General features: G+C 45.7%; 1 protein-coding gene and 1 pseudogene across 5 annotated transcripts in view; one reads left to right on the forward strand and one right to left on the reverse strand.

The window, feature by feature from the left end:
* The window catches only part of PYM1 (PYM homolog 1, exon junction complex associated factor), a 29,162-nt gene extending 19,164 nt beyond the window's left edge, over positions 1 to 9,998 (forward strand). For all 5 annotated transcript variants that reach the window (XR_004059561.1, XR_004059559.1, XR_004059560.1 and 2 more), the window contains 2 exons: positions 8,192 to 8,285; positions 9,038 to 9,998. Coding sequence is in view for 2 of the 5 variants with exons in the window: in XM_010377834.2 (XP_010376136.1) it covers positions 8,192 to 8,285; positions 9,038 to 9,521 (578 nt within the window). In the remaining 3 variants the exon portion in view is untranslated. The remainder of the gene's footprint in view (positions 1 to 8,191; positions 8,286 to 9,037) is intronic.
* A 768-nt stretch (positions 9,999 to 10,766) lies between these two features.
* LOC104673727 lies at positions 10,767 to 11,093 on the reverse strand (annotated as a pseudogene).
* Positions 11,094 to 16,009: the final 4,916 nt, after the last annotated feature.

Here is a 16,009-nt window from a genome sequence, read left to right on the forward strand (position 1 = left end):
AGGTCAGGAGTTCAAGACCAGCTTGGCCAACATGGCGAAACCCTCTACTAAAAAAATATAAAAATTAGCTGGACGTGGTGGCACGCATCTGTAATCCCAGCTACTCGGGAGGCTGAGGCAGGAGAATCGCTTGAACCTGGGAGGTGGAGGTTGCAGTGAGCTGAGATGGTGCCACTGCACTCCAGCCTGGGCTACAAGAGCAAAGCTCCGTCTCAAAAAAATAAAATTCTGTATTAACATAGCTAGATCTGTTTCTTCAAGGCCCTCCCAATGCTGAAGAGATTAAAAGTCTAGCACCTTTTAAAGAACTGAATAGGAAACATTTGTCATCTGTTGTCTCTAAGGGTAGCCACTATAAGACTTCAAAAGAACCTTGGTCTCCACAATCTTTTATCTGAATCTGAACCTTTCTGTTGATCCCAGGCCTTTAGACAAACTCAACCAATTGTCAACCAGAAATGTTTAAATTTACCTGTAGCCTGGAAGCCCCCCACTTGGAGTTGTCCCACCTTTCTGAACCAAACCCAATGTATTTCTTAAATATATTTGAGTGATGTCTCATGCTTTCCTAAAATATATAAAACCAGGCGCGGTGGCTCAGGCCTGTAATCCCAGCACTTTGGGAGGCTGAGGTGGGTGGATCACCTGAGGTCAGGAGTTTGAGACCAGCCTGGCCAACATGGCGAAAACCTGTCTCTACTAAAAATACAAAAAATTAGCCGGGCGCAGTGGTGGGTGCCTGTAGTCCAGCTACTCGGGAGACTGAGGCAGGAGAATCGCTTGAACCCGGGAGGCGGAGGTTGCAGTGAGCCAAGATCGTGCCACTATACTCCAGCCTGGGCAACAGGGTGAGACTGTGTCAAAAAACAAAAACAATAATTAGCCAGGTGTGGTGATGCACTGTAGTCCCAGCTACTCGCTAGGCTGAGGCAAAAGAATCTCTTTAACCCGGGAGTCAGAGGTTGCAGTGAGTCAAGATTGGGCCACTGCACTCCAGCCTGAGAGACAAAGTGAGATTCTGCCTCAAAAAAAAAAAAAAAAAAAAAGTTTATATGTATATAAGACCAAGCTATACCCCAAGCACCTAGGGCACGTGTTCTCAGGACCTCCTGAGGTCAGTGTCACAGGCCATGGTCACTCGTACATATTTGGCTCAGAATCTCTAAAAATATTTTACAGAGTTTGACTACTTTCCTCAACACAGGTCAGCCTCCTGAGTAGCTGGTACCACAGGTACATGCCACCAACCATGCCCATCTAATTTTTGTATAGTTCATAAAGACGGGAGTCTCCCTATGTTGCTCAGGCTGGTCTTGAATGCCTGGGCTCAAGGGATCCTCCCATCTTGGCCTCCCAAAGTGCTGGGATTACAGGCATGAGCCTCTGTGCCTGACCTTTCACTATTTATTGATAATGCCATAATACTCATATGATTATCTCTTCCTTTCTTTTTTGTTTTTGTTTTTATTTTTTCCTATTGTAACTATTTATGGTAAATTATTGACATTGAGATTACTAAAATAAAAAGTGTATTGAATTATCTTTGATTTCTAACCCTCTTACTCCTTCCCTGGTCAGTGAATTACCAAGTGTTGTTGATTCTTTGATGATGTATCTGCCCTTAGTCTCTTACTTTCCATTGCCCCTGTTTCAGCCAATTCTGTCCCTTCATGCCAGGATTATCGCGATATTTTTTCCCTACCTAGTTTCCACAGTCTCTAGTGTTTTTTTTTTTTCCAAATCACCCTTTTATTATGCTAGATTAAATACTCTAAAACACTGCTTTGTATAAAGGATTCATTCATTTATTCAAAGCCCTAAGATAATACTTCGCATAAAGGATTCGTTCATTTGACAAATATTTGTTGAGTGCATGCCATGTGCCAGATATTAAACTCTTTATCTGGTATTCAAGGTCTGAACATTCCAACTCAGCCTGACTGGTCTATTTGTCGTTGCCTGAAAATGCTATCTACACTCCCATGCGTGAGTTTTTGTTTGAGAACGAACTGTTTCTAATCTACTCTGCCTCCCTTTTTGTTTAGTTTGACTCTTCCTTCAAAGCCCAGCTCTAGTCTCAGTCCTCCCTCCAGGAAGCCTCCCAGTTTTTTTTTTCTTTGGTTTTTATTCTTGTCACAGCTGGGCAAAAATATCCTTAGTAGTTCTCTTTTACTCACCCAATAAAGTCCAGAGTTCTTGACCTTGTTTTTAAGGCTTTCTGTGATTACCCCATTTTTCATTTCCAGGCTTCCTATTCCCTTACATGAACTGTCTCATTCACCTGAACCTCTCTACTTTCTGTTCCCTACTCACGCCCATTCCCACATCCATGCCTCTCTTTGCTCAAGTTTGAGCCCCTTTGCTCATGATTTTTCTTTCTTCCATCCCCTCCACCAGTCAAATCACCCATTGCCTTTAACAACTTTTTTTTTTTTTTTTTTTTTGGAGACGGAGTCTTGCCCTGTCACCCAGGCTGGAGTGCGATGGTACAATCTTGGCTCACTGCAACCTCCGCCTCCTCAGCTCAAGTGATTCTCCTGCCTCAGCCTCTGGAGTAGCTGGGATTACTGATGCCCAGCCACTATGCCTGGCTATTTTTTGTATTTTAGTAGAGACAGTGTTGGCCAGGCTGGTCTCAAGCTCCTGACCTCAGGTGATCGCCTGCCTCCGCCTCCTGAAGTGCTGGGAGTACAGGAGTGAGCCACTGCGCCTAGACTTTTTTGTTTTAATATATTAATGAAATTTGCATTTTGAGCAAAAAACCAATTCATGTAAAAATATATAATTCATGTAGGAGGCCCTAGACTTTTATTTTAAAAGTCTTTTTTTCTTTTTCTTTTCTTTTCTTTTCTTTTTCTTTTGAGAAAGATTCTCACTCTGTTGCCCAAGTTGGAGTGCAGTGGCACGATATCGGCTCACTGCAGCCTCCACCTCCTGGGCTCAAGCAGTTCTTGTGCTTCAGCATCCCCAGTAGCTGGGATTACAAATGTGCCACCACACCCAGCTAATTTTTTAATTTTTATTTATTTTACTTGTTTTTACTTTTTGAGATGGAGTCTTTCTCTGTCACCCAGGTTGGAGTGCAGCGGTGCGATCTCGGCTTACTGCAACCTCCGCCTCCTGGGTTCAAGCAATTCTCCTGCCAAGTAGCTGGAATTACAGGCACCTGCCACCATGCCTGGCTATTTTTTGTATTTTTGTAGAGACGGGGTTTCACTATGTTGGCCAGGCTGGTCTCGAACTCCTGATCTCAAGTAATCCGCCCGCCTCGGCCTCCCACAGTGCTGGGATTACAGGCATGAACCACCATGCCCAGCCTTATTTTTTTATTTTTTTGAGACGGAGTCTCGCTCTGTCGCCCAGGCTAGAGTGCAATGGCATGATCTCGACTCACTGCAACCCTGCTTCCCAGGTTCAAGCGATTCTCCTGCCTCAGCCTCCCGAGTAGCTGAGACTACAGGCACCTGCCACCACACCCAGCTAATTTTTGTGTTTTTAATGGAGATGGGGTTTCACCATGTTGGCCAGGCTGGTCTCGAACTCCTGATTTTAAGTGATCCACCCGCCTCAGCTTCCCAAAGTGCTGGGATTACAGGTGTGCACCACCACGCCTGGCCTCTAGTTTCATTTTTTTTTTTTTTTTTTTCACATGGAGTCTCTGTCACAAGGCTGGAGTGCAGTGGCGCGATCTCGGCTCACTGCAACCTCCGACCCCCTGTTTCAAGCGATTGTCCTGCTTCCACCTCCCGAGTAGCTGGGATTACAGGTGCATGGCACCATGCCCGGCTAATTATTATTATTATTTTTTTTTGTATTTATGTAGAGACAAGTTTTGTTTGTATGTAGAGACAGGGTTTCACCGTGTTGCCCAGGCTGGTTTCGAACTCCTGAGTTCAGGCAATCCACCTACCTTGGCCTCCCAAAGTGCTGGGATTATGGGTGTGAGCCACCATGCCTTGCCAATCTTTGTATTTTTAGTAGAGGCGGGGTTTTGCCATGTTGGCCAGGCTGGTCTGTGTGATCCGCCCACTTCAGCCTCCCAAATTGCTGGGATTACAGGTGTGAACTGCCGCACCTGGCCTTAAAAATCTTTTTTCCTTTATTTTTACAAAAGTAATACTTAAGAGAGCTACAACAAAACATATGTATATAAAGAAGTTAAATTTCTCTCTTAAGGTAACCAGCATTAACAGTTTGATATGTGTCCTTGCACACCTTTTTCTTTGTCCCTCTACACAGGCTACATGTCTTTAAGTGTTGCCCCTTACTCCAACAAGAATAGTACCATACTAGCTGGGTGTGGTGGCTCACACCTGTAATCTCAGGACTTTGGGAGGCCGAGGCAGGCAGATCACCTGCCGTTGGGAGTTGGAGACCAGCCTGACAAACACGGAGAAACCCTGTCTCTACTAAAAATACAAAATTAGCCAGGAGTTGTGGTGCATGCCTGTAATCCCAGCTACTCAGGAGGCTGAGGCAGGAGAATCGCTTGAACCTGGGAGGAGGTTGCAGTGAGCCGAGATTGCACCATTGCACTCCAGCCTGGGCAACAAGAGCAAAACTCCGTCTCAAAAAAAATAAAATAGTACCCTATATATACCAGTGATTCTCAGAGTGTGATTTGGGACCCTTGAGGGGGTCCCTAAGACTCTTTTGGAAGGTCTGCAAGCAAAACTATTCTCATAATCATGCTAAGATTTCTTTGTCTTTTTCATGGGCTTGACTTTGTACCAATGGTCAAAATACATGGTTTGTGAAACTGCTGGCCCTGCAAGCATGCATTTGTCAGGGCAGTGGCACCAAGCTATATTAATCATTGTGTTCTTCACTGCCACACACTTGCTGTAAATGCCAGTTTCACCTAAGGATATCATTGATGATGCAATAAAAATAATCGTATTAAGCCCAGCCCTTGAATACATAATTTTTTGATGTTCTCTGTGACTCATGGGATGTAAGCATGAAACACCTCTGCTGCATACCGAAGTAGGATAGTTGTCTGAATTGCAAGCTGAGCAAACTTTCTTCTCATGGAACAGTATTTTTTATTTGAAAAAAAAAAACACTGACAAACTGTGGTAATTCAGACCTGACTATCCAGTGATCATTTTCCTGAAAATAAAGGAAAACGACTGGTAGTTTTTCTCACCAGTGATAAAATTCAAAAGCTTAAGTGAAAATTAGAATTTTGGAAAACTTATTTATTTTATATATATATTTCATATATATATATATTTAATTGAGATGAAGTCTCGCTCTGTCACACAGGCTGGAGTGCTGTGGCGCAATCTTTGCTGACTGCAACCTCCGCCTCCCGGGTTCCAGCAGTTCTTCCTGCCTCCGCCTCCTGAGTAGCTGGGATTACAGGCGCCCACCACCACTGCCCAGCTAATTTTTGTACTTTTAGTAGAGACAGAGTTTTGTCATGTAAGCCAGGCTGCTCTCGAACTCCTGACCTCAGGTGATCCGCCCACCTCAGCCTCTCAAAGTGTTGGGATTACAGGCATGAGCTACTGTGCCCTGCCAAGAATTTTTGGAAAACTTATAGCTCCCATTCTGAGCTTGATAGCTCCCATGTACTTAAATACTGTAGTGATGAGATTAATGAATATGATCTCTTTTAAATATTGTATAATGGCAGGGCGCGGTGGCTCACGCCTGTAATCCCAGCATTTTGAGAGGCTGAGGTGGGCAGATCACGAGGTCAGGAGATCGAGACCATCCTGGCTAACACAGTGAAACCCCGTCTCTACTAAAAATACAAAAAATTAGCCAGGCATGGTGGCGTGAGCCTGTAGTCCCAGCTGCTGGGGAGGCTGAGGCAGGGGAATGGCGTGAACCCGGGAGGCGGAGCTTGCAGTGAGCTGAGACCGCGCCACTGAACGCCAGCCTAGGTGACAGAGCAAGACTCCATCTCAAAAAAAAAAAAAAAAAAAAAAAAATATATATATATATATATATATATATAAAATAATGGGCGGGCGCGGTGGCTCACACCTGTAATCCCAGCACTTTTGGAGGCTGAGGCGGGTGGACCACGAGGTCAGGAGATCGAGACCATCCTGGCTAACATGGTGAAACCCCGTCTCTACTAAAAATACAAAAAAAAAAGCCAGGCGTGGTGGCGGGCGCCTGTAGTCCCAGCTACTCGGGAGGCTGAGGCAGGAGAATGGCATGAACCCAGGAGGCAGAGCTTACAGTGAGCCAAGATTGTGCCACTGCACTCAAGCCTGGGCGACAGAGTGAGATGCCATCTCAAAAATAAATAAATAAAAATAAAAATAAATATTGTATGATGATACACATATTACAAAATAACAATGTAAAGGGGGTCCTAAAATAAAAAAAAGTTAGAGGACCACTACTCCACATGTTATCCTGCAGCTTGCTTTTTCACTTAGCATATCATGAACACTAGTCAATGTCAGAACATTTATTTTATTTTTTTTGAGACTCACTGCAACCTCTGCCTCCCAGGTTCAAGCGATTCTCGTGCCTCAGCCTCCCCAGTAGCTGGGATTACAGACATGTGCCATCACACCCAGCTAATTTTTGTATTTTTAGTAGACAGGGTTTCACCATGTTGGCCAGGCTGGTCTCGAACTCCTGACCTCAAGGGATCTGCCAGCCTCTGTCTCCCAAAGTGCTGTCTAATTATTCATTTATTGATGGCCATTTAAATTGCTTTCAGCTTTTTGCTAATTTTTTTTCTTTTTTTCTTGTTTTGAGATGGAGTCTCGCTCTGTTGCCCAGGCTGGAGTGCAGTGGCGCAATCTCGACTCACTGCAATCTCTGCCTCCTGGGTTCCAGTGATTCTCCTGCCTCAGCCTCCTGAGTAGCTGGGACTACAGGCGTGCTGTAGCACGCCCAGCTGATTTTTTTTGTATTTTAGTAGAGACGGGGTTTCACTATGTTGGTCAGGCTGGTCTCGAACTCCTGACATTGTGATTCACCCCCTGCCCCCCCGCTTGGCCTCCCAAAGTGCTGGGATTACAGGCGTGAGCCACCGTACCTGGCCACCTTTTTGCTAATTTAAATCATGCATCAATGAATACCCTTTAAAGGCCGGGCACAGTGGCTCATGCCTATAATCCCAGCAATTTGGGAGGCCAAGGTGGGTGGATCACCTGAGGTCAGGAGTTCGAGATTAGCCTAGCTGATGTGGCGAAACCCATCTCTACTAATAATACAAAAATTAGCCGGATGTGGTGGCAGGGGCTTGTAATCCCAGATACTCAGGAGGCTGAGGCAGGAGAATCGATTGAACCTGGGAGGTGGAGGTTGCGGTGAGGTGAGATTGCACCACTGCACTCCAGCCTGGGTGAGAGTGTGAAACTTCATCTCAAAACAGAACAAAACAAAAACCAAATACCGTTTAAATATATCCTTGTGTACTGGTGTGTATATATCTATGGTATGAATTCTTAAAAGTTGACCTATTTTTTTAAGGTCCATATAAATAAAATTTCTCCTTCTTTACAACATCTGCTCTTGTCATTTCTCCTCTCTATGGTTTTTGCATCTTTTTAGCCTCTTGTTCATTTACCGCCTTCCATGTTCCCATGCTATTGCCTTGGTTTTTTTTTTTTTTTTTTTTTTTTTTTTTTTTTTTTTTTTTTGAGACGGAGTCTCGCTCTGCCCCCAGGCTGGAGTGCAGTGGCGCCGACTCGGCTCACTGCAAGCTCCGCCTCCCGGGTTCACGCCATTCTCCTGCCTCAGCCTCCCGAGTAGCTGGGACTACAGGCGCCCGCCACTACGCCCGGCTAATTTTTTTGTATTTTTAGTAGAGATGGGGTTTCACTGTGCTAGCCAGGATGGTCTCGATCTCCTGACCTCGTGATCCGCCCACCTCGGCCTCCCAAAGTGCTGGGATTACAGGCTTGAGCCACCGCGCCCGGACTGCCTTGGTTTTTTTAACAAAATTCTTCCTCTGTGCCTATCCTGTCTTACCTACTAAATTATACAAATAGAATCTTCCTGAGGGCAAGGATAGTTTGTTGTACAGTGTATTGGCACTCAGTAAATAAATAATGAGAGAGGGGTTGAGTGTTGGTATGAGAAAAGGAGCCTTAATGGTTGCATTTGGATGAATGGGTGCTGAGAGATGGTGTGTACATTTATACATTCTTGTCTCATCTTGTAAAATGTTTGAAAATAAGAGTAATTTTCAACTTAATTTTTCGTATTTTAGGCAAGTATATCGCCTCAACACAGCGACCTGACGGGACCTGGCGCAAGCAGCGGAGGGTGAAAGAAGGATATGTGCCCCAGGAGGAGGTCCCAGTGTACGTGGTTAGGCTTGAAGGAGTTTTCTGATGGGGTCCCTACAGAAGGATAGAATATCTTCATGCCTTCAAGTTCAGGGAGGACTCTCCTAAGTCCCAGGGAAATGGAAGGAGGGGCAACTATCAGAAAGGAGAGGAAGGGTCTGGGATTCAGGGATGAGTGAGGGTTACAGATCACTAGTCCTATACTTTTGACCTCTGTTCATTAGAACCTCCAGAGCTCTAAAGCTCTTCTAGGGACTTTGCTGCACCTTTCCTGCAGAGCAGAGGAAAGTTGGGGAGGGACCATAAAGAGAAAAACGTGGCCGTCGGTTCCGATGGCCTACATCTGTAATCCGAGCACTTTGGGAGGCACAGGCAGGTGGATTACGTGAGGTCAGTAGTTCAAGAACAGCCTTGCCAATATGGCGAAACCCCATCTCTACTGAAAATACAAAATTACAAAATACAAAAATCAGCCAGGTGTGGTGGCACAAGCCTGTAATCCCAGCTACTCAGGAGGCTGAGGCAGGAGAATCTCTTGAACCCGGGAAGTGGGAGGTTGCAGTGAGCCCAGATTGCGCCACTGCACTCCAGCCTGGGCAACTAAGCAAGACTCCGTCTCAAAAAACAAACAAACAAAAAACTCCACAAAAACAGCAACAAAAAAAGGAAGCAAGAATGTAATGAGGATGAAGTGTTTGGAAGTTTAAGAAAAGGGATCAAAAAGTTAGTGATTCTCTGAAACTCTTGACATCCTTTGTTTCCTGCAGATATGAAAACAAGTATGTGAAGTTTTTCAAGAGTAAACCAGAATTGCCCCCAGGGTTAAGCCCTGAGGCCACTGCTCCTGTCACCCCATCCAGGCCTGAAGGTGGTGAACCAGGCCTCTCCAAGACAGCCAAACGCAACCTGAAGCGAAAGGAGAAGAGGCGGCAGCAGCAAGAGAAAGGAGAGGCAGAGGCCTTGAGCAGGACTCTTGATAAGGTGTCCCTGGAAGAGACAGCCCAACCCCCCAATGCTCCACAGGGCTCCCGGGCAGCCCCCACAGCTGCATCTGACCAGCCTGACTCAGCTGCCACCACTGAGAAAGCCAAGAAGATAAAGAACCTAAAGAAGAAGCTCCGGCAGGTGGAAGAGCTGCAGCAGCGGATCCAGGCTGGGGAAGTCAGCCAGCCCAGCAAAGAGCAGCTGGAAAAGCTAGCAAGGAGAAGGGCGCTAGAAGAGGAGTTAGAGGACTTGGAGTTAGGCCTCTGAGGCCTTTGGGGAATTGGGAATGGACTGCAGAACAAACCATGGGGCTCTCTGGGGTCCGGGGGAATATGGGCAACAGCAGTCAGGAGGGGTTCCCCTATACTGGCTTACTTCCACCTCTTGCGGCCCAGCTCTGTCCTCCAGAGCCTAGCATTTCCCTCAATCCTTCCCTTTTCTTCCCAACTTCTACTTTTTGGACTTTCCCCCTCCCATTCCCAGTGTTCAAAATCTCAGTGACTGCCCCAGGTACCTTTGCTGCTGATTTGGGTGTCTTGTTTTAAAAGAAAATCAGGTGGGTGGGAATCTCGTGGAGAACTGGGGCTGAGGGTAGAGGGAGTATGCCCAAGTCTTGGAGTCTTGGTTCCTGTTCGCGGTGTTTATGGGTTATTTCCCTCTCCATCCCTCATCTTTTTTTTTTTTTTTTTTTTTTTTTTTTTTTAAAAAAAAGCAAAAATGAGAATAAACACAAGTAGACCTGTCTGACTTTGCCTCCTTATTTTCAGCTCCTAGTAGATGGTGTATCTCCTAAGAGTTTGGCACAGGAAGACAAGTATTGGGAGTGATACTTATTTTTCGTTTTATTTTATTTTTTTGAGAGAGTTTTGTGCTGTTGCCCAGGCTGTAGTGCAGTGGCGTAATCTGGGCTCACTGCAAACTCTCTCCTGAGTTCAAGCAATTCTCCTGCCTCAGCCTCCCTCCCGAGTAGCTGGGATTACAGGCGCCCACACACCTGGCTAATTTGTGTATTTTTAGTAGAGACGGGGTTTCACCATGTTGGCCAGACTGGTCTCGAACTCCTGATTTCAGGTGATCAATCCACCTTGGCCTCCTAAAGTGCTGGGATTATGGGCGTGAGTTACAGTGCCCCGCCGATATTTCTTTTTTTTTCTTTTTCTTTTTTGTGAGATAGAGTCTATCTCTGTCTCCCAGGCTGGAGTGTAGTGGGGCGGTTTCAGCTCACTGCAACCTCTACCTCCCAGGTTCAAGCAATTCTGCCTCAGCCTCCCGAGTAGCCGGGATTACAGGCGCCCACCACCACACTCCCTAATTTTTGTATTTTTAGTAGAGACAGGGTTTCAGCATGTTGGCCAGGCTGGTCTCAAACTCCTGACCTCAGGTGATCCACCTCAGGCCTCCCACCCTGGCCCAATATTTCTTTCAATTTTTTTTTTCCTCTTAGATACTTTATTGGTCCTGGACAAAGGGAGGCAGACAGCCCCTGCCTCCCGCTGAGAGTTCCCCCAGCCTTCACTGTTTCCCGTTGCCGTTGATGGGGGTGGTTGAGGTGCTCAGGGGAGGCCAGGAAGGCCTTGAGCTTGGGCCGGGCCCTGGTGCCACATAGGCCGAGTGCATTGGGAACACATCCAGGCAGCTGGTGGCCAGGACCTCGTGCATCAGCAGCAAGTCCAGCAGGTTGTAGTAAGCAAAGGAGATCTGGTCGCCCACAATGAAGGCCTAGCCTCCCTGGTTCTGGGACGGCAGGGTCTCAAAAGGCTTCAGTTGCCCGGGGAGTGCCTTCACATAGTCATGCTTGCCCACCTCATAGTTGGTGTAGGTAAGGGTGAGGTATTCAATTTTTTTTTTTTTTTTTTTGAGACAGTTTCCCTCTTGTTGCCCAGGCTGGAGTGCAATGGTGCAATCTCGGCTCTCTGCAACCTCTGCTTCCCGGGTTCAAATGATTCTCCTGCCTCAGCCTCCCCAGTAGCTGGGATTACAGGGTCCCACCACCATGCCTGGCTAATTTTTGTATTTTTAGTAGAGACTGGGTTTCACCACGTTGGCCAGGCTGGTCTCCAACTCCTGACCTCAAGAGATCTGCCTGTATCAGCCTCCCAAAGTGCTGGGATACAGGTGTGAGCCATCACTCCCGGCCTTTTTTTTTTTTTTTTTTTTTTTTTTTTTTTTTTTTTTTTTTTTGAGACGGAGTCTTGCTCTGCCGCCCAGGCTGGAGTGCAGTGGCCGGATCTCAGCTCACTACAAGCTCCGCCTCCCGGGTTGACGCCATTCTCCTGTCTCAGCCTCCCGAGTAGCTGGGACTACAGGCGCCCGCCTCGTCGCCCGGCTGGTTTTTTGTATTTTTTTTTTTTTAGTAGAGACGGGGTTTCACCGTATTAGCCAGGATGGTCTCGATCTCCTGACCTCGTGATCCACCCGTCTCGGCCTCCCAAAGTGCTGGGATTACAGGCTTGAGCCACCGCGCCCGGCCCGGCCTTTCTTTTTGAGACAGGATCTCTGTCACTCAGCCTGGAGTGCAGTGGTATGTTAACGGCTTACTGAAGCCTTAAATCCTTGGGCTCAAGTGATCCTTCCACCTCAGCCTCCTTAGTAGCTGGGAGTACAGGCGTGTGCCACCACACCCTGCTAAGTTTTAAAATTTTTTCTAGAGATGGGTTCTGACTATGTTGCTCAGGCTGGTCTCAAACTTCTAGGCTCAAGCAATCAGGCTACCTCAGCTTCCCAAAGTGCTGGGATTACAGGTGTGAGCCACTACGCCCAGTTCCCATGTCTTAGGTTCTGTTTTGTTTTGTTTTGTTTTGTTGAAATGAAGTCTCCCTCTGTCACCCAGGCTGTAGTGCAGTGGTGCGATCTTGGCTCACTGCAACCTCTGTCTCCTGAGTTCAAGCAATTATTCTCCCTCAGCCTCCCTGAGTAGCTGGAACTACAGGCGTGTGCCACCATGCCCGACTATTTTTTTTTTTTTTTTGTATTTTTAGTAGAGACTAAAAGTTACTAAAACATTACTAAAAGTTACTGCACCCTGTCCTATATCTTAGTTTTTTTTTTTTTTTTTTTTTTTTTTTGAGACGGAGTCTCGCTCTGTCGCCCAGGCTGGAGTGCTGTGGCCGGATCTCAGCTCACTGCAAGCTCCGCCTCTCGGGTTTACACCATTCTCCTGCCTCAGCCTCCCGAGTAGCTGGGACTACAGGCGCCCGCCACCTCGCCCGGCTAGTTTTTTGTATTTTTTAGTAGAGACGGGGTTTCACCGTGTTAGCCAGGATGGTCTCGATCTCCTGACCTCGTGATCCGCCCGTCTCGGCCTCCCAAAGTGCTGGGATTACAGGCTTGAGCCACCGCGCCCGGCCTATATCTTAGTTTTTAACAAAATTTTATACAATACAAATAAAATAAAATAAAAATTTTAAAAATAGAAAAAAGAGCCAGGTGCGGTGGCTCACGCCCTGTAATCCCAGCACTTTGGGAGGCTGAAGCAGGCAGATCACTTGAGATCAGGAGTTCAAGACCAGCCTGGCCAACATGGTGAAACCCCGTCTCTACTAAAAATACAAAAAAATTAGCTGGCACTGTGGCATGTGCCTGTAATCCTGGCTACTCAGGAGGCTGAGGCAGGAGAATTGCTTGAACCTGGGAGGCAGAAGTTGCAGTGATCCGAGATCGCGCCATTGCACTCCAGCCGGGGCAACAGAGCAAGACACCATTTCAAAATAAATAAATAAAAAAGTTTATAGAATAAGGACATAAATATTTTTGTACAGCTGTCCAAAATGTTTCTGTTTTAAGCTAAGTGTTTTTTATGAAAGAACCAAAAAGTTAACAAAAAATTTAAAAGTTTATAAAGTAAAAATATCAGCTGGGCACGGTGGCTCACGCCTATAATCCCAACACTTTGGAAGGCCGAGGTGGGTTTATCACTTGATGCCTGGTCATCATGGTGAAACCCTGTCTCTACTAAAAAGACAAAAACTTAGCCAGGCATGGTGGTGCATGCCTGTAATCCCAGCTTCTCGGGAGGCTGAAGCAGGAGAATCACTTGAACCCGGGAGATGGAGGTTGCAGTGAGCTGAAATCGCACCACTGCACTCCAGCCTGGGTGACACAGTGAGACTCCATAACAACAACAACAACAACACTTACAGTAAGCTAAGGTTAATTTATTATTGAAGAAAAATACTTTCTTATAAATTTAGTGCAGCCTAAGTATACATTAATAAAGTCTACAGTAGTGTACAATAATGTCCTAGGCCTTCACATTCACTCACTGACTCACCCAGAGCAACTTCTAGTCCTGCAAGCTCCATTCATGGTGTACCATTTTTTACCTTTTATATCCTAATTTTTCTGTACCTTTTCTATGTTTACATATGGTTAGATACACAAATAATATACCATTGTGTTACATTTGCCTACAATATTCAGTAGATGCTTGTACACGCCATAGGGGTTTGTAGCCTAGGAGCAATAGGCCATACTATATAACCTAGGTGTGTAGGAGGCTGTACCATCTAGTGTGTAAGTACACTCTATAATATTGGTACAGTGACGAAAAGGCCTAATGATGCGTTTCTCAGAACACATCTCTGTTGCTAAGCAACACACAACTGTATATAATACTATATATATATAATAAATTTGAAAGCCACTGATACAATCAATTGTGAGGGTCTGAGGTATCACACATCCTTTCCTTTTTCTAGTTCCTGTATTTGGGATGTGTGAGGTAGAAGGATATTCTTTTAATTACTTCCCCAATGGGACCTTGTAGCTTATGGCAAATTAAATTATCGCCTGACTTTTTTTCTATTTCTAAGGCTATTTATTTAATACTGCTCTCCTCCTTGCATGTGATTGTGTCATAATGTGCAAATAGCAAGACTCTAGGGATCTGGAAGTGAGTTATTTTAGGACTAGTCGTTTACTTTCATGGGCTCAGAACCTGTGTGTTGGTTTATTATTGTCCACTAGGTGGTACTAGGAGGAGCCAACGTTTGCAAGTTACCTTGACCCTAGACTCCAGCTTTTTTTCAGAGCAGCAGACAGGTTTATTTTGCTAGATAGCTTTTTCACCCCAGGCTCCCAAGAATTTCAGGAAAGGGTATCTAGATCTTCCTCTCCTTCCCAAATATAACCTAGATGAACAAATTGAGGAGGATAGAAAATCTAGGATGAAGAAGGTACATTTTTTGGTCAATATTGCCACCTCTTAAAGATCAGGAATGCATTCCATTCTCTACTGGAGATTAAAGAAGATGCTCTATTGCAGTGGAAGGGATAGGGGTTATACCCCAAATGAACAACTGGCTGTGTGGGGTAATTGGTTGAGAGGAGAAAAAGGAAATGTTAAAGGATCTCTTCCTTGGGAAAGCAACAAGTCATACAATTTGAATAAATGAAAATATTGAAAATAAAAACATTTTTCGGCCGGGCGCGGTGGCTCAAGCCTGTAATCCCAGCACTTTGGGAGGCCGAGACGGGCGGATCACAAGGTCAGGAGATCGAGACCATCCTGGCTAATACGGTGAAACCCCGTCTCTACTAAAGAACACAAAAAACTAGCCGGGCGACGAGGCGGGCGCCTGTAGTCCCAGCTACTTGGGAGGCGGAGGCAGGAGAATGGCGTGAACCTGGGAGGCGGAGCTTGCAGTGAGCTGAGATCTGGCCACTGCACTCCAGCCTGGGCGACAGAGCCAGTCTCCGTCTCAAAAAAAAAAAAAAAAAAAAAAAAAAAAAAAAAAAAAAAAGAAAATAAAAACATTTTTCAAGAGCATTCTATAGGCCAGAAGCATAAAAAGTTTAATAAATTTTCCTTTCTAGAAACTAAAGGAAAACACAGGTAAATACCCAACCACAATACAGTGTGATAAATACACTAATAGGGACATACACAGGGTACCATGGAAGCAGGGAGTGGACTCTTTTTTTGAGATGGAGTCTTGCTCTTGTCGCCCAGGCTGGAGTGCAGTGGCGTGATCTCAGCTCACTACAACCTCCATCTCCCGGGTCCAAGCTCAGCCTCCTGAGTAGCTGGGATTCTCCTGCCTCAGCCTCCTGAGTAGCTGGGATTACAGGTGTGCACCACCACGCCCAACTAATTTTTGTACTTTTAGTAGAGATGGGGTTTCGTCATGTTGTCTAGACTGGTCTCGAACTCGTGACCTCAAGTAGTCTGCCCACTTCGGCCTCCCAAAGTGCTGTGATTACTGGTGTGAGCCCCCGCGCCTGGCTGAGAGTGGACTCTTAAGTCATCTATGAAGATGGGGATGGGGAGGTGTTGCTCAGGGAAGGCTTCCCAGAGGAGATGATGTGGAAGCCAAGGCTGAGTCTGGAAAAATTAATAGGAACTCTCTAACATCCTGAAAATCCACACATTTCTACTGTATTCAAGTCTTCCTTGGTGACTTCATTTACTCCTGTGATTTCAATAATTACCTCTATGCTAATAATGCCCGATCTTTTTCTAGCCCAGTCACCTCTCTAAAACCATCAGATATCTCCTATTTTGGTGTTGGTGCTTCAAATTCAACTTGTCTAAAAACCAAAGGCTGAAGGAAGCCTGAGGCCATGAGCTTTTATGGTGATCATAATAATCTGTATCCATATTTTTATTACCCAGGTGGATATCTTAGTTACTTCTCGTCTGGACTACTACAAACCAGTGGTCCACACTAACTGGTCTTCAACTTAGGTCTCTCCCCACCACCCACTTCCCCAGTATGTCCTAAACATTTTGATTTTCAACAAGATTTGCCTCCCTA

The sequence above is a fragment of the Rhinopithecus roxellana genome, chromosome 10 (genome assembly GCF_007565055.1).
Source record: "Rhinopithecus roxellana isolate Shanxi Qingling chromosome 10, ASM756505v1, whole genome shotgun sequence".
In the NCBI taxonomy this organism is placed as follows: Eukaryota; Metazoa; Chordata; class Mammalia; order Primates; family Cercopithecidae; genus Rhinopithecus; species Rhinopithecus roxellana.